At 40.0% G+C, this 26,897-nt stretch overlaps 1 protein-coding gene and 1 long non-coding RNA gene across 2 annotated transcripts in view; one reads left to right on the top strand and one right to left on the bottom strand.

Annotated features, from left to right (window-relative positions):
- GRM3 (glutamate metabotropic receptor 3) overlaps positions 1-26,897 on the bottom strand; it is a 206,247-nt gene that overhangs the window by 62,371 nt on the left and 116,979 nt on the right. Inside the window, exons 2-3 of the mRNA XM_010946623.3 lie at positions 24,980-25,588; positions 4,380-5,235 (exon numbers count right to left, since the gene is read on the bottom strand). Of these exons, the coding sequence (XP_010944925.1) occupies positions 4,380-5,235; positions 24,980-25,447 (1,324 nt within the window). The 5' untranslated portion in view covers positions 25,448-25,588. The remainder of the gene's footprint in view (positions 1-4,379; positions 5,236-24,979; positions 25,589-26,897) is intronic.
- LOC105062372 (uncharacterized) overlaps positions 4,955-26,897 on the top strand; it is a 375,037-nt gene continuing 353,094 nt past the window's right edge. The window contains exons 1-6 of the long non-coding RNA XR_012508248.1: positions 4,955-5,087; positions 6,824-6,950; positions 8,911-8,963; positions 10,319-10,448; positions 15,972-16,079; positions 21,766-21,941. This is a non-coding gene — a long non-coding RNA (uncharacterized LOC105062372). The remainder of the gene's footprint in view (positions 5,088-6,823; positions 6,951-8,910; positions 8,964-10,318; positions 10,449-15,971; positions 16,080-21,765; positions 21,942-26,897) is intronic.

The following is a 26,897-nucleotide window of genomic DNA, read 5'->3' on the forward strand; positions in this document are numbered from 1 at the left end:
AGAAGACAGTGATGACTAAGAGATCCAACGCTAATGCTAAGTTGATTTCAGTTTGTCTCAAATACAATGATAGGACATAACTAACAGTTAGCGCTTAGGTTAAAAAAAAAAAAAAAAAGCAAGCCATTCTGCAAGTCATATACTTTCCCTTCTTGAAACTCTTTTCTTAATGAACAAAATACATGCATTGCATTTTCATGAAAAGAATCATATTATAGATCTTCTGTTTTTTTCTCATTCCATCTTCCTTCAGTAAATGTTCATATAATGCCCACTTTGTACCAGAAAATGTATTGGGTATTTGAGATCAGAGATGAAACATATGTTCTCTGTCTTGAAAAAGGGCACAATCTGATAACAGAGATAGAGAAAGAAATAGGAGTTTGGGTGTTACGTGCTGTTCATAACCAGCAAATATTTACTGAGCGCCTATTATGCTTGGGCTACATCAATGAATAGAACTGATGATAATTTCTGTTTTCATGGAGTTTAGATTCAAGTGTGGAGATCCAGCAATAAAGAATGAGCATGAAAATATTAAATGACGTGGTATGAGAGAAAGAGAAAAAAATCAGGGTGTTAAAAAAAGTAGAGCAGATTAAGGGGAAATAGGGGCACCTGTGGTGAGGGTCGGGGGCCGTGCACTGCCATCTGAAGAAGGATTGCCAGGTAGGCCTCAATAAGAAACTAACAGTTAAGTAAAGCTTGATGGAAGTAAGGGAATTTATCAGCTATAGGGATGGCTGGGGACAGGGCATTACAGGAAGAGAGAGCTGGTGGTGAGAAAGCCCTAAGTTGGGAAACAAGGGTTGCAGGAGTGAAATGAGCAAGAAAGAGAGCAGCAAGGGATGCAGGGGGTGGATCAGGTAGGACCCTGAGGGACACTGTAAGGACTTTGTGAGTGACATGGGTGAACTCCCTCAGAGGTTATGCACAGCGGCATGACATGGTCTGACTTCCGTTTCCTAGCTGTTGTTCAGAGAATGGCTTGGAGGCTGGGTTGGAGGTGGGCAAGAGTAAATCAACTAGGAGGCTATTACAGAAGTGCAAGCTTGGACCAGGATAGTAGCAGTGGAGATGGAACAAGTGAAGGTGCTGGATAGGGCAGAAGGGGGTGGGATGAGACTGTACTAGGTGGAGGAAACAGCATATACAGAGGGCACAAAGGCCAAAATAAAGGCATGATGTGCGTGGTTAACACAAGTCGTCTTAATGGAAGGAAGGGTGAATGCTGGTTGTATGGCAGGAGTCTAGAGAGGTAGGTAGTCGTGATAAGTGATCTTATGGCAGGAGAGTTCGTTACTTAGAAGAATCTTTAACTATTAATCTTTAATAATTCTGCAATATCTCTTTTGCTAGAGGAATATTCAAATTGGGTTAACTGCAAGGAACATTAACGTTGGCCAATGCTAGAACTAGATAGTAGAACTGTACCAGGGAACGGAGGAGTGCTCTTGGGAGGCTTAGCTCTGCCGTCCTGCAAGAACTTGAGCTCAAAGGAAACTGGCTAAAACTCTTTGCCAGAAGAATCCTGGAGTAAATACGCTGAATACAGACAGATGGTTAGAAGAGGACTTTTTAGATCCATTGGAGCAAAGATTGTGTACCTTTTGCTAAGCGTTCACTATTGGGCCTAGTCCATGGCCTCAATATTCAAGATAGAAAACCAGAGATACTATTCCAGAAAAAAAAAAAAGGTAAAACAAACCTGCTTTTCAAGAGCTAACTGAGTGAGTCTTATTTTTTTAATGTACATAGTTAGCTAATTTAGCAACTCGGCATCCTTCCATAGTCAGGCATTGTCTTGTCCAGTTCCCACTCCTATGCATATTCACCTGGTGGCTGATCTAAACTCCCTCTTTTCTGTAGTTTGAATCTGTTTTTCACCCTTCTATTCTCTTCAGAGGTGGAGAATGACTGGTAATGTTGAGCAAATTGAGAAGGCAAAAATAGCACTTTGTGGTCAGGTCTGCACAGCCAAGCTAAATTGCAGAATCAAAGTCAGTAATTGAACAAGGTAGATGAAAAGAAGATACTGTTGTCTTACTTATCCAAATAGTGGCCTTACTTCTTCACTCTTCTTTGCTACTTAAGACTCAGTCAGTGAAATGAAAGAAAATATTTTGCTTACAAAAAATACCTCACAAGGGTTCTCTGAACTTTTCTTTATATTAGCTATTGATGAGTGGATATATTGTATACTTGCATACTAAACAGTAAGGAATAAACTAGAATAACAGGGTTAATTAACACTTGTGGTGAATAAAGATCAATGATTAGTTACTCCAAATGTCTGAATGAGGATACTTATCCTATTCATCTTTAATAATTAAGTGCATTGTACTATGTACAACAGCCAAGACATGGAAGCAACCTAAATGTCTATCAACAGATGACTGGATAAAGAAGCTGTGGTATATTTATACAATGGAATACTACTTAGCCATAAAAAAGAATGAAATAATGCCATTTAGAACAACATGGATGGACCTGGAGATTGTCATTCTAAGTGAAGTAAGCCAGAAAGAGAAAGAAAAGTACGTATGATATCACTTCTATGTGGAATCTTAAAAAAATGACACAAATGAACTTATTTACAAAACAGACAGACATAGAAAACAAACTTATGGTTACTGGGGTGTAGGGGAGGAAAGAGATGAGGAGGGATAAATTGGGAGTTTGGGATTTGCAGATAGTAAGTACTATATATAAAATAGATAAACAACAGGGTCCTACTGTATATATATAAAACTCAGCCACTATGCTGTACACTAGAAATTAACACAACATTGTAAATCAACAATCAAAAAAAGAATTAAGTGTATTGTAGGTGCTATTTATAGATACCTGAGAGTTCATGAATATTTAGATAAAAGATATTCTTTTTTACTGACTCTTTGGTCCAGTCTTATATTCTGGAGCTGTCAGTGGGAACTGATCTGGGATTTTGAGATAAATCCTGAAAAAAAAAAATATATATATATATTCCTATATATTATACACCTGTGGTAGTACAGGGCACAGTAAAGTTTTAATCTTTACCATTTACAGTGGTTATTCTCATGGTAAGAGATGGTATCCATTAGATAAATAGGAGATACTGACAATTGATTTCCACTACTTTTGGCTCTTTCTGGGTAGCATAAAAGATGTGCAGAAATGCAGGCTGCTAATTTTTGTGCTTGTTTTCAAGGCTAGTTTAAGGGTTAGAGTTCTAGAATAGGAGCCAATTGTCATGGGGTCTTCTCTCAGTACTACCAGTGATTTTTTCAGGCCATTTGACTTCTGAGTATTTATCTACAAGGGAGATGTGAGAACTGCCACTTGCTCCAAGTATAGTATGATTTGAGCGTACAAACTTTCATGTCTTGGATGATAAATCAATTGAAACAGAATTTGCAGACTAGAATGATGCCCCAGTGGCATGAAAGATTATGAGCAACTTAGGCAAATGAGAGCATTGTATCATTGCACTATATTTGGCATCAAAATCTTTTGTGCCTGATAATGTTACGTACCATTTTATGATTTGGAATTAAGCTAAAATCCCCAGAACCAGTACCTTAATGGGCTGATATCACATGCACCTAAGAAGAGAATGCAGTTCTAAAGATTTCATGCTTTTTATCTGTTAGTAGTGCATTGAAATGCAGCACTATATTTAGAAATATTTAGAGCATATTTATAAATAAATGAAGCAGTAAAAGCCACTTTGCATACACCTTTGGCTGTTCACCTCTGTATCAGAATGACTTCTGTCAGTCTTCAATTTGCTTATATTCAAGCTCCCAGAGAGTTTCATCTCCTAACATAATTTGAGAAAATCCACAGCTGTTAATGCTGACATGGAAATGTTTCTGTACAGCAGAAAAAAATAAACCCAAATGCCTGGAAATCACCATGGTCTGAGTATCTTTCCCTTTCCCTCCCTAATTAGGCTCTGGGAAAACAGTGACTCTTTTCTCTCACCCACTGGGAAAGTTATGAGACTCTTTTGCTCAAATCACCCAGAAGGAAAGCTTGAAAGTTCAGGGTCCTTAGAGAGTTGCCAGTTCTGCTAAAGAAGATTAAATGCCCATATCACATGTGTCATATCCTACAGCTAATAACAAGAAAGACAGCAAATGGAGCATAGCCCACATGGAGGCAGCTACCACAGATCAGCCCAGCCTAGGGGGCCTTTTAATTTTATGTGGTGCACCAGACAAGATATTCACTCAAAAATAAGTAAGAACATGAAAAAGCCATCATATTGCATCTTGGCATATTTCACAGTTTGAATCCGAAACACAAATTTCTGGGTCGGGGGCAGAGGTATTTGATTTATCTTGGATGCCACTGTTTGCACCATGGAAGATGATGAAAGGCTCCTCGCTTACCTGTGAAGTTGATTTTCAGCAGGTAATCCTTGTACAACTTCTTCCCATCCAGGATCTTCATGGCGTCGCAAAGCTTGGTGGTGTTGGGACAGAGGGTGCGCTGCATTTTGTGCAGGGCGTGGGCCATGGCGTAGACCGCATTCACCACAAACATGATCTTGGATTCTTGCTCGTAGTTGCTGTTATCGATGGCCAGGTGCTTGTCGCAAGGACGCCGGTGGTTGCGCTTGGTTTGGAGGCTGCACTGGAACTTCTGCTCCCAGAAGTCCCGGAACCAGGGGTTGCGGTGGTTGTTGTAGGGGTTGAGGCTCTGGAAGTAGCGGTCGAACTGGCGCACAGGCTGCGAGGCCAGCTCCAGGGTGATGGCGCCGTAGGCCACGTGCTCGCTGCCCTTGACGATGCTTTCCTGCGCGCCCCAGCCATCGCTGGCCACCCAGGTGAAGGAGGTGTTGGCGCGGCTGGCGGCGGCGATGAGCTCGCGTGAGTCGTCGCTGCGCATGAAGAGGACCACGACGCGCGCGTTGGGCTTCTGCAGCAGCTCGCGGATCACGCTGTCATAGGACTTGCGGATGTTGGAGCGCCCCACCTTCTCTGATGTGGCGATGCAGATGTTGCGCATGCGGGCTTCCTGCTCGAAGGCCTCGATCCCCGTCTCTCCGTAGTCACCCTCGGAGGCCACCGTAGACACATAGGTCCAGTTGAAGAAACGTAAGATTTCGGCCATGGCTTTGGCCTGGTAGAAGTCGGGGGGCACGGTCCTGGCAAAGTAATCATAGCGCGACTTGTCGCTGAGTTTGGCACTGGTGGACGCGTAGCTTATCTGCGGGATCTGGAAGAGCCTCAGCAGGTTTGCCACCTGGGGGAGGGAGACCGGGAAAGTACCATTTTTAGAAACCCAGAAGTAAATGAGTGCACGTGGAAAATGAATGATTCCAGGCCTTTATCCAGCTCCCTTTTCACCTCTGTATCATTCAGCTTTTCTTGACGCTTTGCCAAAAGCTTCCCTGCGTACATTATTTTTAGTATTAGGGAGCTGGTTCCAAGCTCCCTGGTAATTCATGTGTTGGGAAAAGACAAAGAGGAAGTAGAAAGAGTCCTCCTCTCTTTCTCCTAGACTTTCTGCTAGACCCTGGACTAGGATCAGTCCTATTCAGGTGTTCTCAATGGGGAGGCCTTAAGTTTCTGGGGGCCTCTTATAACTCAGTCATACAATGAACTACAGTGATTTGGCCAAATTCAGTTTTTAGACAACTTGGCTGGAGTTGTATAGAAAGAGCCTGGGTGTTGTCTAATTCTCACTTCCCCCTCTTTTGCTAGAAATGGCAGTCTCTGAAAGAGTTTAATTTGGGAACTGTATGCCACATGGACAGTCCAAATTAGACATTTATTATCTAGGTTAAGCCAAAAAAAATCAATTCTTTTTAGTCAACCCCAAATATTTGGCATGCACTTTTCTGAACTTCACAAGAGTTTGACCAACATTTTCTCTGCCTTCAAAAAAATTCTGTTTCTGTTTGCACTATGGGAAAAGAAAGCATATAGATACTATTCTTACAGTATTTTTGATTCAAAAGCAAATAAGGAAGTATTGAAGACCCTGTCAAAAAAAGAACTATGTACTTTAAAATGTTTAAAGCATATTCAGAATACAGAATTTAAATTTCTTATAATTGACATGTCAATAACAGAAAATGTTCCACTGTTTTTCTTTATTACAAAATAAAAGGAAGTGACACTAGCTTATCAAGAAGCATTTTATGCACAGAATATTTGCATAAATATATATTTAAAATATATAGACAGATTATATGTAAATCTGATCATTAGTTTGTTTTTATTTTTCCTGGCTACGTCACATTTTTCTGAATATTTCTATCTCCATCCTGACTAGTTAAGTTATATAATATATGAAGTAGCCTTTAATCAGAAACAACACTGAATTTTCCAACATCCTCTGTGAGTACTTTGAAATGTTCCTTCTGGAAATTGTGGTTTCAGGTTTATATTTGACATGTAGGAAGCACAGCTTGAAATAGGCAGCTGTTAGCAAAGAGCACGAGTAACATAAAACAAGTGACATCTGAGTCCTGATTAATCATCATTTCATCTGGCAACAGAAACCAACAGCCAAGTTCATACACAGCCACACAGCATGTTCTTGGAGATCTGGCCTGCTGTAAAACCAACACTTGATGTAGCCCAGAGCTATCAAAAATGGTTTCTATATCTTTTCCAATCCTGATACCTCTCGCTTCACTACAGATAGAAGAGCAAGAAAATCTGGCATTTAGCATGCAATATAATGCAAATTTAGGACCCATATCTTTCTTGCTTTGGTGTATATATATATATATATTTTGAATATGTATGAATTTGGGGGAGTAGAGGTGCGTGGATGGGTGGATGGGTGAATGATGCTAGCATCCCATTTATTCTTTTCTCAGGAGTATAAACCGTGAACAAAACTGCCTCTACTGATTCATTTGAACATGGAAGTGTTGCTTGTTTACTCAGCCTGATTGAGACGGCCCTGTCATTACTTCTGTACTGAGTACCTGGCTTCTTCTGGAGGTAAGTACCACTTGGCGGACTGGTGATAAGACTGGTCTGTGCAAAGGCTAAGCTTGATTATGGAGTTTCTGGGTAGTACTGGAGATGCCATCTCTTTTGAATGTTACAGTTTTCTAATCTTAAAATTCTATTCAGCAGGACCTGAACCCGTCAGGGAGGCAGAAAATGCAAGGACCTGAAAGACGCAGCTTTCAGGCAGCTAGGAAGTACAGTGAAAGGGTCCTAACCTGCCAAAACTTTCTTCTCCCGGAGGAGTATGAGTAGTGAGAAGCTGCTTTAGAAAAACGTGCTTGTCTTTTGACTGATAGGGTCCTGTGGCTTCATGTCCACAGCTCCAGGATATCTGAGAACAATTTACAAACAAGGTGGACTGGACAAGGGAATGAACGAGGTGCAGAATAATGGCAATATGGGAAAGATTCTCAAGAAGGGGTACCATGAGCTGGACCATGTTTGGAAGGGTAGTGGGTTAGAATAAAACTGCAGCTCTTACCATCCTTTTAAGGATAGTTATCTCTCTGTGTGTGTGTGTGTGTGTGTGTGTGTGTGTGTGTGTGTGTGTGTAATGAGCTGAAACATGAGAATGGAGCACTAAGAAGGAAGTATAATTTCAGTTGTATCACCTGTATTAAATAGCATGGAGCAATCATACAGCCAAAGTTACGCCATTCAGAGTTATGTTAGAAACACGTGTAATGGGAATGAATGATAGAACAGAGTGGTGAAATACTCTTAGCCTGGTGAACTGTTCATTTTAAAATTAGTTTCCTTCGATTGTAAGAGTAAAAATCTTAATGTAAAAAGCAAAAGCCACACAAATCAGTGAATTATAAATCTTCCTTCCTTTCCCTCCGTTGCCCACCCCAACCTGAATTCTAAAGAAGAATAAAGTTTGTGGTTTGGTTTGTGCGTTTTCAAAATGCATTTATGCTGTTGTAAAACCAGTTACTATTGTACCAGGTATTTATAGGTATATTTTCTCCTTTGATAGTCACACCTGGCTTTTTTTGATGGCTATTATTATCTCCACTTTAGAGACACAGAATCTGAGTTCTGCTAGATGAAGAAACTTGTTCATAATCATACGGTTGGCAGGTAGGGGCAAAATCAAGATTTAGAACTAGGTCTTTTGACCTTCAGGACCGTGGCTCTCCTCCCGTAACCTGCTGTCGGCCCTCTTCTGTGTGATTATGAATCTGAGGTGTGAAGTACAGAAAGAGACCCAAGTAGAAAGAGTGAGTGGCAGGAACTGAAGCAATATTGTGATTTACATCATGGCTCACCTAATTGCTATTAAGAGCTTTCTTTTTAACCTAAAACTTAAAACTAGGATTGGGGGATATTCAAGTAATTGTCAGCTGGATGTTTCCTGTCTCATTTGCCTCAGAACTGGGCATCTGAAACATTCCTAACTTGCTTTACTGGCCATATGGTTTCCTCTTTGAAAGCGTGAAGAAATAGGGGGACTCCTACATTGGACATCATTTTAAAAATAAAAGAAGAACCATTTTAGGATGGGGAAATAATGTAAGCTTTTGGAAGAAAGCTACCCAATTCTAGTATTAGTAGGAGTGGAGGAAGGAAAAACAAGATCTAGCTATATATGCTTTAGGAAGAGAAGTTTGAAAAGTAGAGAAATACTTCTCATGGTTTGAAACTCTGAAAAGGTATAGAGCTTATTTATTAAAAAATAACTCGGAAAATATGTAATGGTCTCAATAAGACAGAAAAGACAAGATCCCAAAGAACGCACTGTGTTTCTAGGCTGCGTGGGGGCATTCAAGTGTGGCAAGAATGAGTACCAGGGATGAGTGCTATAGGTTTGTTGGGTCCTTGGGCAACCCTGTGGTTGACATAAAAGATTGGCATGAACATGTGAGAATTAGGGAGGCTCAAGAACAATGTGAAAATGGAGCTAAGTGAGTTTTGTTGTCCTTACGGTTTTTAAATTATATTCCAGGAGAAGATGTGGTGTGAAGAGAGAGAATCGCTGGTTGGGGGAGTTGGTTCCTGGTGAGTACAAGAAATACACCACCCAGTCCTTCTTGCTTCCTGATTCTCCCTAGTGAGAATATTCCCTAACCTGGAAATGGTGATCCAAATATTTGAAAAAGTTCTCTCACACCCAGGTAGGAGGGAAGACTGAAAGAAAAGCCCTTAATCCATTGTTTGCCTCTAGCTCTGAGTTTTGGAGGAAATCACAGATTAGTTTGTGTAATCAGTAAAAATCTCTGAGAAATCAATAATGGTAAGATTGTTAGAGAGGAAAGGAGTAAGGGCACCTTCAGGAGCTATAAATCAAGAATAATTATAAATCAATAACCATGGTATATTTTGGTAATTTGCTAAAATAGACTTTCCAATAAAGAGTGCACAAGCACTTAGAAATGAATGAGACAACTACTAGAAATCAGCATGGGTTCAACTAAGAATAAATTTCACCAGAATCTTTGAACATTAATTGAACTATTTATGCAGGAGTTGTAGCCATGGACCATGACTTCAACAAGGTATTGGTGACAGTACTTGGATTGTTGTGAAAATGGGAAAATGATAGGAATTGGATGAAAAAGTTCAATATACCAAAAGACAACAGTTTGGAGGAAAGTCTGTATGAGGTGATTGAGTGAGATTACATTTTTATCAATGACTTTGGTAAAAATAGAAATAAACTACAAGATCATTATATTTTAGTGCTAGAAGGAGCCACAAAGATAATCTAAGTTTTATAGGTGTGGAAACTGAAGCACACAGAGTGAAGCAACTTTCCAAAATTTGTACAACCATTAAGTGAAAAGGCTAAGATTAGAGCCCAGTCTCTTGATTTTTTCAAGGGGCTAGTCTCCTTATCTGGCAATAAGGTGATACTATATATAAAGAGATGGATGTCTCTGGATTTAAATTAAAATTACACAAGTGCAGAAAGAATAAGAAAATCAAGGAAAAAATAAGGATACAAATGCAAAGGTCAGTGTTGCAAAAATCCACCAGAAATCCAAGGGCAGCAAAAGTCAAAGAGGGGTAATGAAGTGGTTTACTCTCTTTAGATTTGAATTTAGATCCACTGTTGTAGACATATTATCTCCTTTAATCCTCATAACAATCTTATGAGGCCGATACTACTATTATCCCATTTTACAGGTTGAGGAACTGAGGCAGAGAGCAGCTAGGGATCTTGCTGAAGAGCTCACAGGTGATAGAACCAGGATTTGATCCCAGGAATTTTAAACGATGCTCAACTTCCCACACTTTTTCAACCCATCCTGCAATTCAGACTCTTGACCTCTACCATTTATGGTTCCGCTTATAACAATGTAGCAGCGATATATTTCAAGTTATAATGTGTCTGTCTTTTTTCATTTCTGAAGGCACTACTTCCTTGATTGGAGGACCATGAGAAATCATACCTTGTTATTAAATGTATCCTTCTTCATTGGTCGGTCTATGCGTTGAGGTGGCTCCAAAACACATTTGTTTACTGGCTAACCCTCTACAAAGGTAAGAACAGTTGTCTAAGAAACCAGGGGAAATTTCAACTTGGAGTTTGAAAGCTTCAGGCTATAAATATCGTGATCAGGTTTGGCTTTATGATTTATGTGAGAAACACAAAGACCTAATGGCAGAGACTGTGACTTCCTAGGGCCTGGGAGGCTGCGTGCAGGTTTCACAGAAGCCTGTCCTGCGTGCAGTGTGTGCTATCGTTTTATGTTCAGTGTTCATACTCTTTGGGGTAGCCACTTTCTGGTGGTTTGAATTTATCCAGAACTAGGTATTGCAATGTTTTCATTGTAACCTCTCAAGTCACACATATGTTCCTTTCTTTTTTTTCTTTTTTTTTTTTGGCTCGAGGAGAAATGCTTTGGATGCTAGGCTTGGCCAGCTACTACTACATTTTCCAGCAGATGCTATGATCTGAAATGAGTATTTTTGTGTTTTTCCCATTTCCATAGCTGTAAGCTGGAGTTACTTAGGATGGCCTTCGCCTGTAATAGTTGTCCAACAAACCAGCGTTACATGTTGTTGAATGTCTGCCACCATTTTCCCATTATTTTTCCCTCCAAATGAACACAGCTCTATGTAGTTTGTCCCATGCACTGTGTTCTCAAATCTACATGCCTTTGTACATGTTGTTCATTGTGCTCATGATGACCTTTACCACCTGTCTGCTCAGTGAATCCATTCCAAGGCCCCTTCTCGGAGAAACCTTTCTTGACACCTCATTTCAGGCTGAGCTTGCCCATCTTCTGAGCCCTTGTCCCTCCTGGCACTAGGTAGTTCCCTCATGGCACTAATCAAAGCGTATTGTGATTTCTAGATCATTGACTCATTCCTCTACTGGAGTGAAACCTCTTAAGGACAGGGAATGTACATTGTTAATCTCTGTTTCTTTGATGCCTTGTAGGGTAGAGAGATACTCCATACTGTTTGTTAAGTAAATGAGTTGATGAATGAATTGATAGTTTGTTGCTCTTCCATGTAAGCTGCTCTAATTATAAGGATAGGTTTCTGTGGAAAAACAACAACAACAACAACAAAAACAAAATACTAGCTCCCTACCAGGAAAGCAAACTAAAGCTCCTCTCAAATACTACCTATAAAACAATATTCTGTGCAGTGTGGGTCCTTTGCTAAACTGTCAAGTTTTCACCAAAATGAGATGACATATAGACAGGCAGTTTATGTGTTTTCATACTGCTAAAACCAATTGTTCCAAATTATCTCTATGTAACTGACTAGGAGTATACAACAGGAAGTCAATGTCATGGCAACTGGATCTGGCCATTGCATCAAGCCTCTTTAGGCTAGAAAACTGCCTTTTTGTCTTAAGGAAAACAAGTCAGGGCCTTATCCATGGAGCCTTAGTCCTCAAATGACATAAACCTCACGTAGGAGTCTATAAACTTATACCTAAAGGAAAACTTCATCAGATGAACCCAAACTAAGGTCTACTGGCCAGATAAGGTTTTTCTGGAGACAAAGGCATTATGTACAAGATATATAAGCAGCCAAACACTCAGAGTCACATCAGTTGTTCATATCTTATTCTTTCTTGGGAATGTCTTTTCCATAATCAATAGCTGATTGTGGAGTGTTGCTTCTATGGGCATCCAGACCATCCTTATTCACTGTTGGCAATTTTGAGTTCAAGACCATTTTTATTAGGGCGTTTGACTTCTGATGTTTTTTAGCAAGTCACGAGGACGCTTTCTTTTTAGAATTCCAGGTGTCTTGCTTCATTTCAGTGATGCTCTCTGATCATGGGAAGAAAAGTGTATGAACTATGGGAATGAGCTCGGGCAGTCTATTCTTTGATGATGTGGAAAAAGGGAATACAAATTGGAAATTTCAGAGTTGCCTATGAGCCGCCACATCCTGTGGTCACTCTCCCTGTTCAGTATAGCCACGGTGTCCCCATTTCAAACATGATCTTTGTACCTTCTGTGGTGACACAATGCCAAATATTTTGTTTCTTCAGCAGAAGACAGAAAGAACTCTACAAGTTAGAGTCTGGGAGAAACACATTTCCCACCAAAGTAATTGTCCACGGTGAAGATGCTTTCCAGCACTTCTGTCGTTTTTGGCTTCTGAGACTGTGCTGATGCTTTAAAGGGACAACAATAGCTGGTTTTTAGTGGACCTCGGCTTAGCTATAAAAATTCCAGATATAAAGAGGCATCAGATGATTACTTGCCAAGAAAAGTGCTGTCTAAAAAGTGGGACTGTATACATGTGAAAAAGTAAGCCATTGCCGCTGTCCTGGGAATTAGGAGACTTGATAATAACCTCGATGGATTTGCCTTTGCATTTGGTGCTGTTCACATATCTCTTTGGGGCTGTTTTCTAAGAATAAGCCTACAGTTTTGTTTTTATCAGACATGCAGTGCTGAATGCTTTGTTTCATTCTTTTAATTAAGTGATTATTTATAAGCCTGGAGGAGTACCATGGAGTGCTGAATTTTGAACCATCTGCTGCCTCCTAAGCCAGGTTATTACATGAGGCAAATTTTAAACGTTGTAATGGTAAGAGACCTCAGTGACTCTCCTATTCGGATTGATCACATGCCATTATTCACTGTACACCATCCCAGATCGGCTTGTATTTTAAACTGGAACTGGAGGTGGGGTACAGTTGAGAAACTGCCTGAGGAATTCAAGCTGTTCACATCCCATGAGTTATCCGCTCATAAAGGGTACCAATCATATTGTCATTGCAGAAAGGATTAGTCACTTTTTTTTTTTTTTTGGACCACACTACCTGCAGCTCATCTGGGACTGTTTTGCATGGAAACAGCCGACTGGAACCCATGTGTGAAGGCCAGAGATTAAGCTGGATTTAGGAAATCATATAATAGAGTGTGGCAAATGCCTACACTGTTTAATCTGCCAAAGTCACTGATTCTTACATGCCAGGAGCCCAAAGAACACTCTATTCAAAGATGTATATTGTCATTCCCATTAACATGACTCAGTCATGATGGTTTTACACAGACATTCCAGACAAAGGACTCCTTAATCATGGCAGACATTTTCATAAATGGCTTGAGTTAACCCTGATTTCTATCCCTCCCCCCTCCTGAAATCATCACATGCAACACCTGTGGTTTGCAATCCAGATAGATACTTTCATCTTCTTCATTTGTGACTAAGGAGTTTCTGAATAGCAAGATCACCCATTGTGACATTTTCGTCACTCATCACTAAGGCTGAGATGCTATGCTAACCACATAGGATCCCTTGAATCACATTTTTTTTTCCAGGAGACCGGCCTTCTAAGACATGTCAGGTTTCTTGTCGTGACAGTGCCACTCCACATTCAGCAAGGGTCTGTCTTGCTCCCTTACTAACAGATCAGAGTCTCAGGAATAACTTTGTTTCCAACTAGACTTAGCCAGTACTTAGAAAAGGAACAAGAAGGTGTTTTGCCCACTGAATCAGTCTTCCCCTGCTCTTTACTCCCCTTTTCTGCCGTAAGTTAATTTTCAAGAGAAGTCATGGGTCTGAATTGGTTTGAGTTGCAGTCCCTGACAATAAGATCAAAAGGTCTCTGGCATAGCTGGTCCAGTGTGCGTTAGTGTTTGCCAGCAACACCTGAGAAAGGATGATTCCAAGAATGACTTGATACCAACAGACTTGCCAAAAACACACCCTTTAGTGCCTTGGATATTGATTTTTGACAATGTCTCTTGAGGATTTAACAGCACAAGTTAAACTAATCCGTATTTTCCTGTGGCCCCTGAAGTCACTTGGATGAAGTATGATAACTATAGTCTTATCAGTAAAGAAGGCATTCCTGTCCATTTTGATTGCTAACCAAAGTCCAAAAACTGTTGAGTATGCCCTGGGAGAGCGCTGAGGGCTGTAGCCTAATTTAAAAAAAAAATTATCATTTACTTCTAAGGTCCTTTGGCAATAATTTAGGGCAAGAGTTATATACCACATTGTTTGTAGCAAACAGAACCATATTATGCATGGTTTTCCTGTTGACTGTTCATTACTTCAACAGAGCTGTCAGTTACAAAAGCAAGTCGTATAGCTGTTCAGTGCATAGTATTGGAATCAAACAGGCCAACACTGGAATACCAGCTCCTTCTCTCACTAGCTGTGAAATTTGGGCAAGCTATTTTAATTCTTAAACTTCAGTTTCCTCTTCTGTAAAAAAGGAATAATAATAATAGTCTCCGGTTTGTGAAGTTGTGTAAGGATTAAATGACAACATGTGTGAAACACTTAACTCACTGGCTGGCACATGGTAAATGTTCAAAAAATGATAGAGAAGATGAGACTGGCTAATCCAGCAATCATTCATTCAGCAAACTTGGATCGATGCCAGTTTTACAAGGCACTCTTTGCAAATTCAGGTTTTTCTAAGATGAGTATTGTACCGCTACTACCCTGGTGGGACACAAAGAAACATGCCAAGGATAAAATTTTGAGATACAGCTACATGCACAAAAACACAGGTGAAGGAACAACTTCAGGTGAATCATGGCAGGCTCCCATATAGAGGTAACATTTATACTTGATCTTGAAGACCAAGTGAAAGTTGACCAGGCAGAGAAAGGGAAAGAAAGTTTTCAGGCAGAAGGAAGAACACAAAGATGGAGATGGTAAAAGGCACATTTGCTGTAATTGTATCATATGGTTCAATATTATCAGCATACCCAGTACCCTCTAGGGATTAGTAGGGTGAGGAAGGATAGAGCCACTGTGGCTGGACTGGTAAGTATTTTATACACTATGCTAAAGAGTTTGGATTTTATTCCTTAAGAAATGAAAAGACATTGCCATTTGCAGCAACATGGGTGGATCTAGAGATGACCATACAAAGTGAACTAAGTCAGATAAAGACAAATACCATATCATATCACATGTATGTGGAATCTTAAAGGACGCAAATGAACTTATTTACAAAACAGACTCACAGACATAGAAAACAAACTTACAGTTACCAGGCAGAAAGGAGGAGGGAGGGATAAATTAGGAGTTTTGGATTTGCAGATACTAACTACTGTATATAAAATAGATAAACAACAAGGACCTACTGTATAGCACAGGGACTTATATTCACTATCTTGTAATAACCTATACTGATAAAGAGTATGAAAACGAATATACACATATTTGCATAACTGAATTACTATCTGTACATCAGCAACTAACACAGCATTGTAAATCAACTATACTGCAGGGAAAAAAAACTAAATAAAAAAAATTTTAAATGAAAGGAATGACCTGACCAAGGTTATGTTCCAAAAAGACTACAGTGGATGACATCCAACTTGAAAAGCAGGAGTCAGGGAAGGGTGATCAGATGGACAGCAGACTCATTCTGACTCAGGCTGTGACTCTTTGAAAGCCAGGGACCTTGTAATCTCCATAACGATGAATAAGCTAATAATAGAAAGGTCAAGATTGGAGGTTTAAAGAAAAATTTGAGTCCACATAAAAGCATTTATTAGGTTGGTAGTAATGACTTAAGTCCTCGTGTCTTAATTTGTTTTCCTGTTTGTGTCATTACAGGTTATCTTGAGTCCTTCTTGGAAAGAAGCAGGTCATAAATAATTTTCACTGTTGGAGACTACAACAGCTGAAGAACTTTTAAATTCCTGGAAGCATCTCAGAAAAAAAGTAATATAAAGACTTTCTTCCATGTAGAAATAAAAACTGAGAGTCAGTTAAGTAGACTTTGATAACAGCTGAAATTCATGGGATGTCACTAATGTATATTTATTGTTGCATTTCTTTTTTTTTCCTTTATTACATTTCTTAAAATCTGGTGTGCATGATATTCCTTCAAACTATTGTGGCAACATCACTAATATATGCTTAATGCATATGTGTAGTTTTTATTTTGCTGGAAAGTTACTTTTTTTTTTTTAGTAGAAAAATTCTAAACGAATTATAGATGAGGTGTTCAGTGACATCTGTTTTCCACACTGGGAGAGCTTAATTGCCTGGTTTGTATTCTACGAAGCCTCATTGTGAACCTAATGGCAGCTGCCCAAATTGGAGATGCAGGGCCTGGGAGGGACCAGTTAGTTGCTGGGTTGTGTGCCCTGCAAATTCAACCCCATTAAGTGATGGCAAATGTCTCAAGATGCTTTGCTGTTCTGGCCACTTGGCAGGGAAGCCTGGTCTATATTTGGAATATAATTTTTGAAGGCGTTGCTCCTCTTGTATTCTCCCCTGTGCTACATTCCCTCTGTGGGATTGTAAAAGTCAAGTAGCTGGCATGAATCAACACTTTGTCACTAGAAACAGAGGGATTTCCATAATATACCAGGTGGTGATGTCAAAAATAGCGACACCACAATTTTAGTGTTCAAAGTCCCACTGATCCACCGCCTGGAGTATCAGCGTTTGCTTAGAGTTTAACTGCAGGTGTTTTTGGAACACTGGTCTTAAATTTTCGAAGTCCACTAATTGGAAAAATACTCTGTAAGTTTTCAATGGCATTTTTCATAGACCAGTAAAAGCAGTTCTACATTAAATCAGTGGACTTTCATTATTATAAACTGCTAAGTGTTGGCTCTTTCCATATTGAAACACTGAGCCCTGTATATATTGATTCACTAAAAAGGCATATATTTAATGGTGTTTTGGAAAGTGAACTTTGTGGTGTTAAAGCAACATCACATCTTAGGTTGAACTAAAAGTGTCAGGAGTCCTATGTTAATGAGCTTACTGATTAATCTATAGTCATATTATAAAACACTTGCTGATTTCTCAGGAATGTGTATTCCTTGATTTTCATCTCATGACCTCCATCATGGACACCTGACCACCACAGAAGCTGGTTCTCAGCCGTTGGCCATTCTGTTGCCCTGTGGACAGTAGTCCTGATGGTAACCTCTTGTTTTTCATGAGTACTTTCCAAGTAAACACATGACAGAAGGGGAATTAATTAAAGAATAAATTAACTCCAAAGCAAAGGAAAAAAATAGTGCATCTTAGATAATTACCCCTGGAAAGAAATTTCTACAATGAAACAGTGTTAACAAAAGCATTTTTAAATTGCCTTGCTCTTGCCTCCCTCCCTGTGATAGTGTTTGAACAGCCTTGCCCTTTTTTGGAGGAGGAGAAGGGGGAGCAGTGGAGAGAGTTTTCAAAACATCAGCTTTGTGAGATTGCTTTAGAATGAAAAGTTCTGGGAAGGAAATAAATTAAAAGATTCTTTCTGAGATAACTTCTGAGTCAGGTTTTTCTGAGGCTTAGCCCCAGGGAGGGCAGGGATCAGGAGAGCAGTGAGGGGGGCAGGCTATCTGGATGCTAAGGTTGACTCCACTACTTGAAGTGGTAGAAACTTGAACTTGGTACTTGACTTTTATGAGCCTCAGTTGCTCTTGGAACTGTTCCTCTTGGACTGGAGGTGTTGAAAGTTACCAAAAAAGCTAACATAATATCTGCTAAAATCTAAAATGTTTAATTCTCATTATGTGTGAAACACTATTTTTTTAAACTGTTTTTCATAGATTTTCTCATTTAACTCTCACAATAACCCAGTAAAAGAGGTACTATTACTATTTCGGTCTTAGACATGAGGAAAGAAGCAATGAAGGATTAAGTAAGCCCCAGTCTGCACCCAGAGTTTTAATCACTGAGCTGAAATTTTTCAAGAAGGCATGCTAAAAATGAATAGTTGTATCTGTGCTATGATGATTGTATTTGCAATATTAAACTCATTAAATGCAACTATCATTTTTACATTTCTAGCGATAGAGAGACACTGAATATAGATTGGTAGATGGATTTCTAATGCTGTCACTCTGCTTTTCTTAAGGATGGAATGGTGTTTCTTTCTCTTGTGTTAGCTACGGGCAAGACATCTGGCATAGTCAGCACTCTGCCTATTCTTTCTGTGTTGAGAATGCAGAGAGCTTGAGTAGGGTGAGGACAGGGCTCTAACCTAATTGGGAATGGTCCTGGGTGCCCAGCTGCATTGAGCCTTGGGTAGTTGTCTCTGGACTATTCAGTCTAAGGACAAACTGAGTGCAGCCCTTAGAGCTGCTCTCAGATCAAGGCATCTTTTGTCGCCCTCGCGTAGGCAGTAGAGCTGAGGAGGGTGGGGGGGCTTCAGTCTCATGTCCTCACTTTGTGACATCGTCTGTCTTTTGTATCAAACAGTTTTCTGTTGTAAGGAAATGCTACTTTTTCAGTTATGAACATCCAGATTGATCTAGAATAGGAAGATTATAGTTGTGAGCTGCAACCCAAGATTCATTTAGGGGTTTCCAGCCTTCTGGACATAGGGCAGGTTATCATTCTGTTAATTCTCTCAATTCATTCAAAAAAAGCATTTACTCTCAACCTCGTAGAGGCATTATTCTAGGTGTCCTCAACACAAAGACAAAAATGTGTGGTTCCCAGACTCAGGTAGCTTCAAGTTAAGTGGGAGACTAGATATGCAAAGGAAGAGTTATATTTACTAAGACAGTAATGAGATGTGTGTTTATGTATCAGGAGCTTGCGAAAGATTTCTCAAAAGAATTAGGGTTTGAGCTGAGAACCGAAGGAGAGAAGAATTTGGCAAGGCTACAGATGGCTAAGGGACAGTGCGTTCCAGGTGGAAGAAACACTATGTTCTCTCCTTTAGGAAAGAATGTGCAGTATGATCCAGCAGACTCTGAGAAAGCATCTTTCCCAGGACACTTCAAAGGCACGTTTTCTGTGTACGTGGACCTAAAACTCTTTTTCCTGTTCACCTCCATTCCTCCCTCATTCTGTTATTCCCTCTGGTCTCTTAGTACTTACGTTATCAACTAATTCTGAGGCCCTCTACTTATACCTGTTTTATGTACGAACTTGACGTCTCCTCATTTGCTTAGAGATGTCTCAGGGACTCATAAGATGTCTACTCTTTGTGCATGTTATTTTTGCCTTCTCTCTGCTTCACATTACCTAGTGGTGTTACTAGTGATTACAATAGTGTCCTTGCTGCACTTAAAATACATATGTTTAATCAGTGCATATTTTCTGATGAAAAATGATTTTATGAGTGCCCTAGTTGTAGTAAGTACATAATTGAGATGCTTGATTCACCAAATTCACAAAAATACTACTAAATCAAATGAAGTAATGATCGATTGGACTTCTTCAAATTCATCCTGATGGAAAAGAGCCTTTTATTTACTTAGCTTCATGTTTTCAATGCTTCCTTTATAAACAATCATCCTAATAGTTGAGTATTTTGCTTGATTGACATATAATTACAAAATTAAGAAATGCCCTTAAATGCAATATTTATACAATTATTAGTAATTATTAATAATTATATTGTTATATTTGTATACCATATATACTTATACATAATTATGTAAATTAATTAATAGCTATTAATTAATCAAATACTAATCTGCTGCTTCAGTCTCCTCAATAACAGACCAGCTTTTGTTTCAGTAACTCCAGTGACAGATGACTCTCTTCTTTACACCCTCCTCCTTCCAGCCTCTCTGTTTCATTTCTAAGAACTCCTCCTTATGTTGGCCCTAATTATGCCTTGCTCTGAATTAGTGATTGTCAGTAGGGGAAGAGGGTAATTGTGTAATTCGGCAGTGTATGGAAACATATTGGATGTCACAACTTGGGATGCTGTTGGCATCTAGTCTGGTGGGTAGGGGCCAGTGATTCTGCTGACTAACACACAGTGCACAGGGCAGCTCCCCACAACAGAAGTGTCCAGCCTGGCGGGGCCAAAGTTCAGAAACTCTGCTCTAGATCTATTGAAGTGCATTCGTTTTTTCATTCAGCAGTCTGTCTGATACTTGGACACAGCTTCCCATATGAAGCCTTTTTTGTACCTCCCCAAGTCCTTCAACTATTTTTATGATGCTTCTATAATAAGATCAGTAATTCATATGTGATTCTTCCCTAAAGCATTTGAATTGAAAGGAGGAATGAGTCATTGAGGGAGGGTGATGCTTAATACAAAAATGACCAGTGCTGGTCTGCTTTCACACTGTGGAACTGAGGGGAGGAGGAATAATATACTGGTGTCTTTATGGGCTGTTCTTCTGACCCCCATCTAGATAAAATCTCGGAAACTCACTGCAAGGGATTTAGTTTGAGTTATTCTTCGCAGAGATGTGATGTGAGCAGTGCATGACATGTCCAAATCTACATCGTGGTAAATGTTATAATGACCACCTTTCAGGGCTAGAGAGTTCCTGGGATGTGGTTATTGCTAAAAATTCTGATAAAGGGTCTGACTGTACCCGGCATGGGGAAGAGGGAGTGAGATCCTTGTAAGGCTGTCTTCTGCCTGTTTTATGAGCTTTCTAAACTACATACCCATTTGTGGCTGAGGTTACTTTAACACTCAGGGACACAACAAGAGCTGGGTCAACTTACACCTGTCATGTTCCAGCTGAAATTTGCTCTGGCTAGGCAAGAAGAACCGAGGAAATGATACCTCCTCTGCAAAGAGTCAGGGACACTTTAAGAACATTTCAAAAGAGACTTTTTTTTTTTTTTTGACTGAACAACTTATGAGCTCTAACTACAGTCTATTTGAAAAAGCACAAGCATAAACACTGCTTCAAAATAAAACCATGTAGACGATTGTCTCACTAAAGGCAACCAACCTGATTCTCTTCTTGAATAAATACTATTTTCCTCCAAGTGGGTGGATTTCAGGCTTATAGAGAAGAGCAAGGTACAGACCTAAAAGTGCTTTGAAAAGAAACTTACTCACCCGAGGAGGTGAATAGAACAATGCATATTTGCTACTAAAGAAGGATTTTGATTCTAGCTTTTATTGATTACCAAATTTAAAAAAATCATTATGGTTGCTTTATAAAACGGACCACCACAGAGTGGTTTGTCTCACTTACTACAAGTGCTGGGAAAATATCCAGGTTTTCCTCAATGGTGATACAGATTAATCCAGCGAGTCATTAAGAATTTCTCCTTTCCTGCAGTTTTCACTATCTACCAGCAGTGCCAGTTGTATGAACCGACAGAGCAGAGGGTCTCCCCTCTGCTGACTTCCAGGAGGATTCTTCATTAGTGGGACAATAACGAGAGAAGAGGAAACTGGAGAGAAAAGTGTTTTCAGAAGCCATCCCACCAGTAAAGCAATCTAGGCTGAAATGGGGGAGATTATAACGTCTAAACTGATCCAACCACAAAAGAGGAGAGGCACAAAAATGATCATTCTGGATAATTCTCTGTCTCAATAGGCAATGTTGTGACTGAAAACTCTGTGATCTGGCCTGGGACTGGATGCTACTGTTACATGATAGGAATTTTTACAGTTGTGTGGTAGATTTATACTAGTACATTTTCCCTACATTTTAACCCTCTTTTGTTCCCCTAGCTCAATTCAAGCAAAGACGCTTTCCAGTAAATATTCAGGAAGTCAAAAGTCATTAAGAATGGATGGCAGAGTTGACTGATGGGCGTGGGTCTTTGTGGCTCTACCAGCTACTGGCTGTTACCACAGTTACTGGACACCAGGGCACAGGATGGAAATCAGTCCAGGAATAAAGGGAGGTGAGTGTGAGTGGCACCCAGAAAAATCCTCTCTCCTAAGTTATTTCCCTCATTCATGTACAAGAGTGTCTTAAAGTTGCTATTAGAAGTGTATTGCTTTGGATTGCTATTGACTTTTTTTTAGAATTCTTACTAAAAAATATGTTTCAAAAGGATGACACACTTAAATTCTTGGCTTTCTAAGAGCTCTTAAGACCTCTTTTCATTCATGATGCTTAGCTGAGAGCAGGGCCCTGTGGCAAAGGGTTCCTTGGAAGGCTGCCTGGAGGTCAGCATGTAGACAGGTGGCTCCACCTCCTCCCTTACTTTCACGTGGGGACCAGTGTGAGGCTGAATCAGAGCCTGAGCAGTCAGGACACCTGGGGACCATGGAGGGTGGAGTGCAGCCCTCTCTATCCTTTCTCCTCTGGCTCATCCCTTTCCTCTCATGAAGGTCTTTGTCTTCTCTCACTCAGACACCTGCTACAACTTTCTAATGGGCCTCCTCAGATCTACCATCTCACTTACACTGCGGCCCAATTATCCTTTCTCTCATGCAGCTTTCATTCTGATAGTCATCCTCAGAAGCTTTCCAAAAGTCATTTCTTCCCCTGTGAGCCACAGGATCATATTCTGAATTGCAGTCACTGTCATTTCACAGGAGTCCCATACCCACAGCCAGATTTCACATTCCTTGAACTCAAGGCTGTGTTCTCTACACCTGTAGTGGTGTCTCTGACTTCAGTGCAGGACACACCAAAGGAGCTTGATACAGATTAGCTGCTGCTGAAGCACCTGGGGGACCAGCAATGATTCCATGGGACTGTTTGGCCACAGAGTTGGTGTTAGATGTGGCTCATCCACTGATTTTTCCTGTAATTTTAGGGACATAACAGTTAGCATTTATTGAATCAGTTAGTTTCTTAGTAAGGCATTTCCCATGGATTCACTCAATGTATCCTCTCAAGAACTATTTAAAGCGGGTGCTGTTTTCCACATTTTATGGGTGAACTAGTCAGTGGTGGGGCTGGAATTCAAACCACTGTCTTTCTGATGCCAAAGTCTGTATCCTTTTCAGTATAGCATGATAGTTTTGGTTTCTTTATTAACACTGTGGAGTCAAAAGCCATAGCAGCCTTTGTGACTTTATCATGATATGGACCAGATAAGTGAAATAATAAGCCAGGTCCTTCGATGGTTAAGAAATGGCTTTTTCCCTTTGAACAAGTACAGGGTTTTAATAGCCCACATTTTTTTCCTAAGACAGCCTAACCTCTTTTGAGGTGTTTGTAGGTAATAAAAAAGTAAAATTAGATTACAAAATCTATTTGCCTGGCATAGTTTGTTAATTACTTTGGATAAATAGATATTTACACATCTGCTGTGGTACGCTATTTTCTGCACTGGGAGAAACTAAGGTTAGAAAGGCATATTTGTAAACCTTTAGTGGTGATAATTGGTATAATATAAATATTTATAAAATACTTGGCACTCATCTGGTCAAATTATTACTGAAGTAAGACAGATATATATATTTTAGTTCTCTCTTCTCAGATAGCAAATTCTGCCTTTCCTGATCCAAATATAGAAATAGTGGTAAAATTAACATGATATGCTTTGAGATGTGCAGTATTTCCTGTCCATCTAATGGAGTCCAAGGGTGTTTATGAAAAACCAGTTATCCTCATTACTCCTATTATGAGTGTGTGCGCTGTAGAAGGAAAGAAACTTGCAGCAGTCATTTAGAACAGCACAGAACTGTATGTAGAATTTTAAACACCACGGATCTCTGATGTAGAAATAAGGTTATTCCAAGCAAATAGAGCCAATTTAAGTGATTTGTGACATATACAGACAACATGAGTGTCATATGACTTCTTTTAGTGCTTGGGGCTTGTATTATGGAAGTTTGGTAGGAGGCAAAGTATATGACTCTTATCTTACAGATTTTTATTATTGCCACATTCACCAGAAAATGTACTGAACTTCAAGTAGCATTTAGAAATCACTTGGGGCAGCTAAAAGAGCACAAAAGTACAAAAGATCTATCTGAGTTCTAGTTCACGTGCTACCTACCAATGAGTAGTTTCCATGAAACCAGTATTTCTAGGACTTGGGAAAATGAGGCATTTGAGCTGGATGATTTCTCAGCTCTTTTCCACCTCTAAAATTCTGTGACCCTGTGAGCATTGCAAGAGTTTGACTAATATGTTCCTTCTTTGCCTAACAAAATTATGAGAACCAATTATCAGCTTTTTATCTAGTTTAAGTTGTGTGCTAAATTGCTCCTCTTTTTTTTTTTTTTGATAGTAATCATCTCGCATCTCTGCATACATTTTCAGGTTTATACCATGAGAAATTATTTATAATTTATCTCTGAATAAAACAATGCTTGGGAAAAAATTAGTGTGGAAAAAATAGAGCTCAATGATTTTGTACCTTCTTGTGGTTGATTGTATTGATGGCTTTCAGTCATGACTGCCACATAGTCACATCCTTTGTGATGTAACTTTGCAGCACTTTTATGGTGGGGAGCACCTATTTCCCTGCTCCTTGACCCTGGGCTGAGCCTTGTGAGTTGCTTTGGCTCGCGGGACATTCACAGCTGGGATGCAAGCAGAAGCTTGGAAGGGGTCTGTGCAGTTTGATTTGCATCCTCTGCCATCACTCTGAGAAGAACATGCCTGGGTTAGCTTACTGATTCCAGGTGGAGGATAAGGGACAACCTGGAGCAGCACCACCCTCAGCTGAACCTAGCCTTGATCAGCTCACTCCAGCCAATCTTCCGACTTGTAAATAATCAATAATGGTTGCTTTAAGTCACTGAATTCTGGGGTAGGTTGTTAGGCTGCAGTAGCTACCTGATGCATCTCTAAACAATTTTCTTTACTGAAGTGCTATTCTGGCTGCAAATCTATATTATCAGATACCCATAGAAATAAACAATGACAAGTTTAACATCACCCATTGATGAAGTTATTAGGATATTCTCCTTTTGTTCCCCCAAGACATAAAACCAAAGAGACACAGTGTTTTATCAATAGTACTGCTAATCTTACCTGTATGGAAACACTGCTGTAAGAGCCGCCAATGACGCCCGCAATGAGTAGTGGGATATTTTCTTGAATAGCATAGGATCCATCAGGGCACATATACTCGGCTTCATCCACTTTAGTTAGAGATGCCCTGACAAACTCCAGTGATTGCTCTAATGCATAGGTATCCCTTGAGCATGTATCCAGAATGTGTACACCCAGCTTTACTCCTGGGAGCAAGTAATTGTCTTTGTTAATTTCATCGATAGCAAACAACATGGCTTCCAGGCGTTGGATCCCTCGGTCTTCGTTGATTCGCCCACATTCTTCAGTTCCAGTGCCTTTTTCATTAATAGGAAATAGGCCCCCCAAAACAAGGTCACCTTCTATTTTAATCTCCCTCCTCAGAAAGTTATGGTCCCCTAACGAGAGTAAAAATCCCTTTGAAAACAAAGCTAAGGTAAGAACTTGGAGTCTTGTCAACATCTTCATGAATCCTTCTGTACCTCTGGGAGATATCAGTGGATGGTGCCAATGTTGCCCACTAGTCTTCCTCTCTCATTTCCAAGCTGGATCTTTGGCCTGTCCTTCAAACAAGGGAGGAACAGACTAACAGAGCCTGTCACCAAATTCCTAAAGAGATAAAAATTTAATGAACAAAAATGATAAAGAAAGTGACAGTGATTACAGTGATGGTCCCCATTCAGATCTTTGATGAAATCATGACTCAAATTACCTTTTGCTAGACACATGTGTACCACCGCACCAGGCACTCTCCCACAAGTATTCTCATCCAGTCCATACAACACACTGTGATGTAGATCTTAGGGGTCCCATCTCCCAGAAATGGACACCGAGGACTAAACAGGTAAGGTAACCTGATAAAGTGTACTGAGAATGGAGGTAGTGTTCAGGTGCTGATTTTTCTAGTGCCAAGTACACTACTCTCTCTACAGAGTCATTTACTTGGTTACTAGTCTTTATTCCCTGTCTTTCAGCTGTATTTACCAACAACTCCTTTTTATCCACTCTTTCCTTTCCAATTGGAAACAAAACAAAACAAAACAAAACAAAACAAAACAAAACAAAACACAGTTGTAACTCTGTCACTGTTTCTGCATTTCTACTACCACAGCCCCATCCTCCCTTCATAGGTGACCTCTTCAAAGGAATCGTTCCAGTATTGTCCTCACTTGCTCTCATCCCAGGTGCTCTCAGTCACTGCCATACAGGTTCTGCCTCCACCGATCTAATAAAATGGCTTTGGAGAAAGCTACTACTGACCTACTAGCTTCTAAATTCATTAAACCCTTTGGAGTCCTCATTTTACTTGACTTTAACTGAAATCTTAACTCTTTTCTACCTGTTCTAGGTCTCTGTTCTCATGCTTTTTTTCTGACTGCATCTCAGATTCCAGTGTTGAATACCCTTCCATCTCCACCCCATCCCTGGACTAGCTCATCTAGTGTTTATAGTTTCAGCTACCACTTAAATGACTGGCTAGGCTAACTTATGGCTAAACAGCTCTACCCACGCATCCCTCTGACACCCCAGGGTCTACATGTGATGAACTCTCCCTTATCTCTGTGAATGGTTCTTCTTTGTCCCCAAGGCACTCAAGCCAGAAACCTGCATGGAGAGCCCTTCCCACTGCGGCCCTTCCTGTTTTCTTCCAGTTGGCCACTAGGTTCTATAGAGTCTACCTGCTTAACACGTCTTAAAGCCACCTGCTCTTCTCTGCCCTGCTCTGCCAGGCTCTTGTTATCTCTAACAGGATCATCACAGTAGATTCCTAAGGAGCTGATGCCAACCCCCAAAGCTGGCCTTTTTTGTGAATTAGGAAAAGATAACCTTCCCCAAGTGTGAAATTTTAAAATTTATTATTGTATAACCTGTATCATAAAGATGTTAGGGAAAGCAGATCGCTGGTGGTTGCCTCCTC

This window comes from Camelus bactrianus, chromosome 7, assembly GCF_048773025.1.
Source record: "Camelus bactrianus isolate YW-2024 breed Bactrian camel chromosome 7, ASM4877302v1, whole genome shotgun sequence".
Taxonomy (NCBI): Eukaryota; Metazoa; Chordata; class Mammalia; order Artiodactyla; family Camelidae; genus Camelus; species Camelus bactrianus.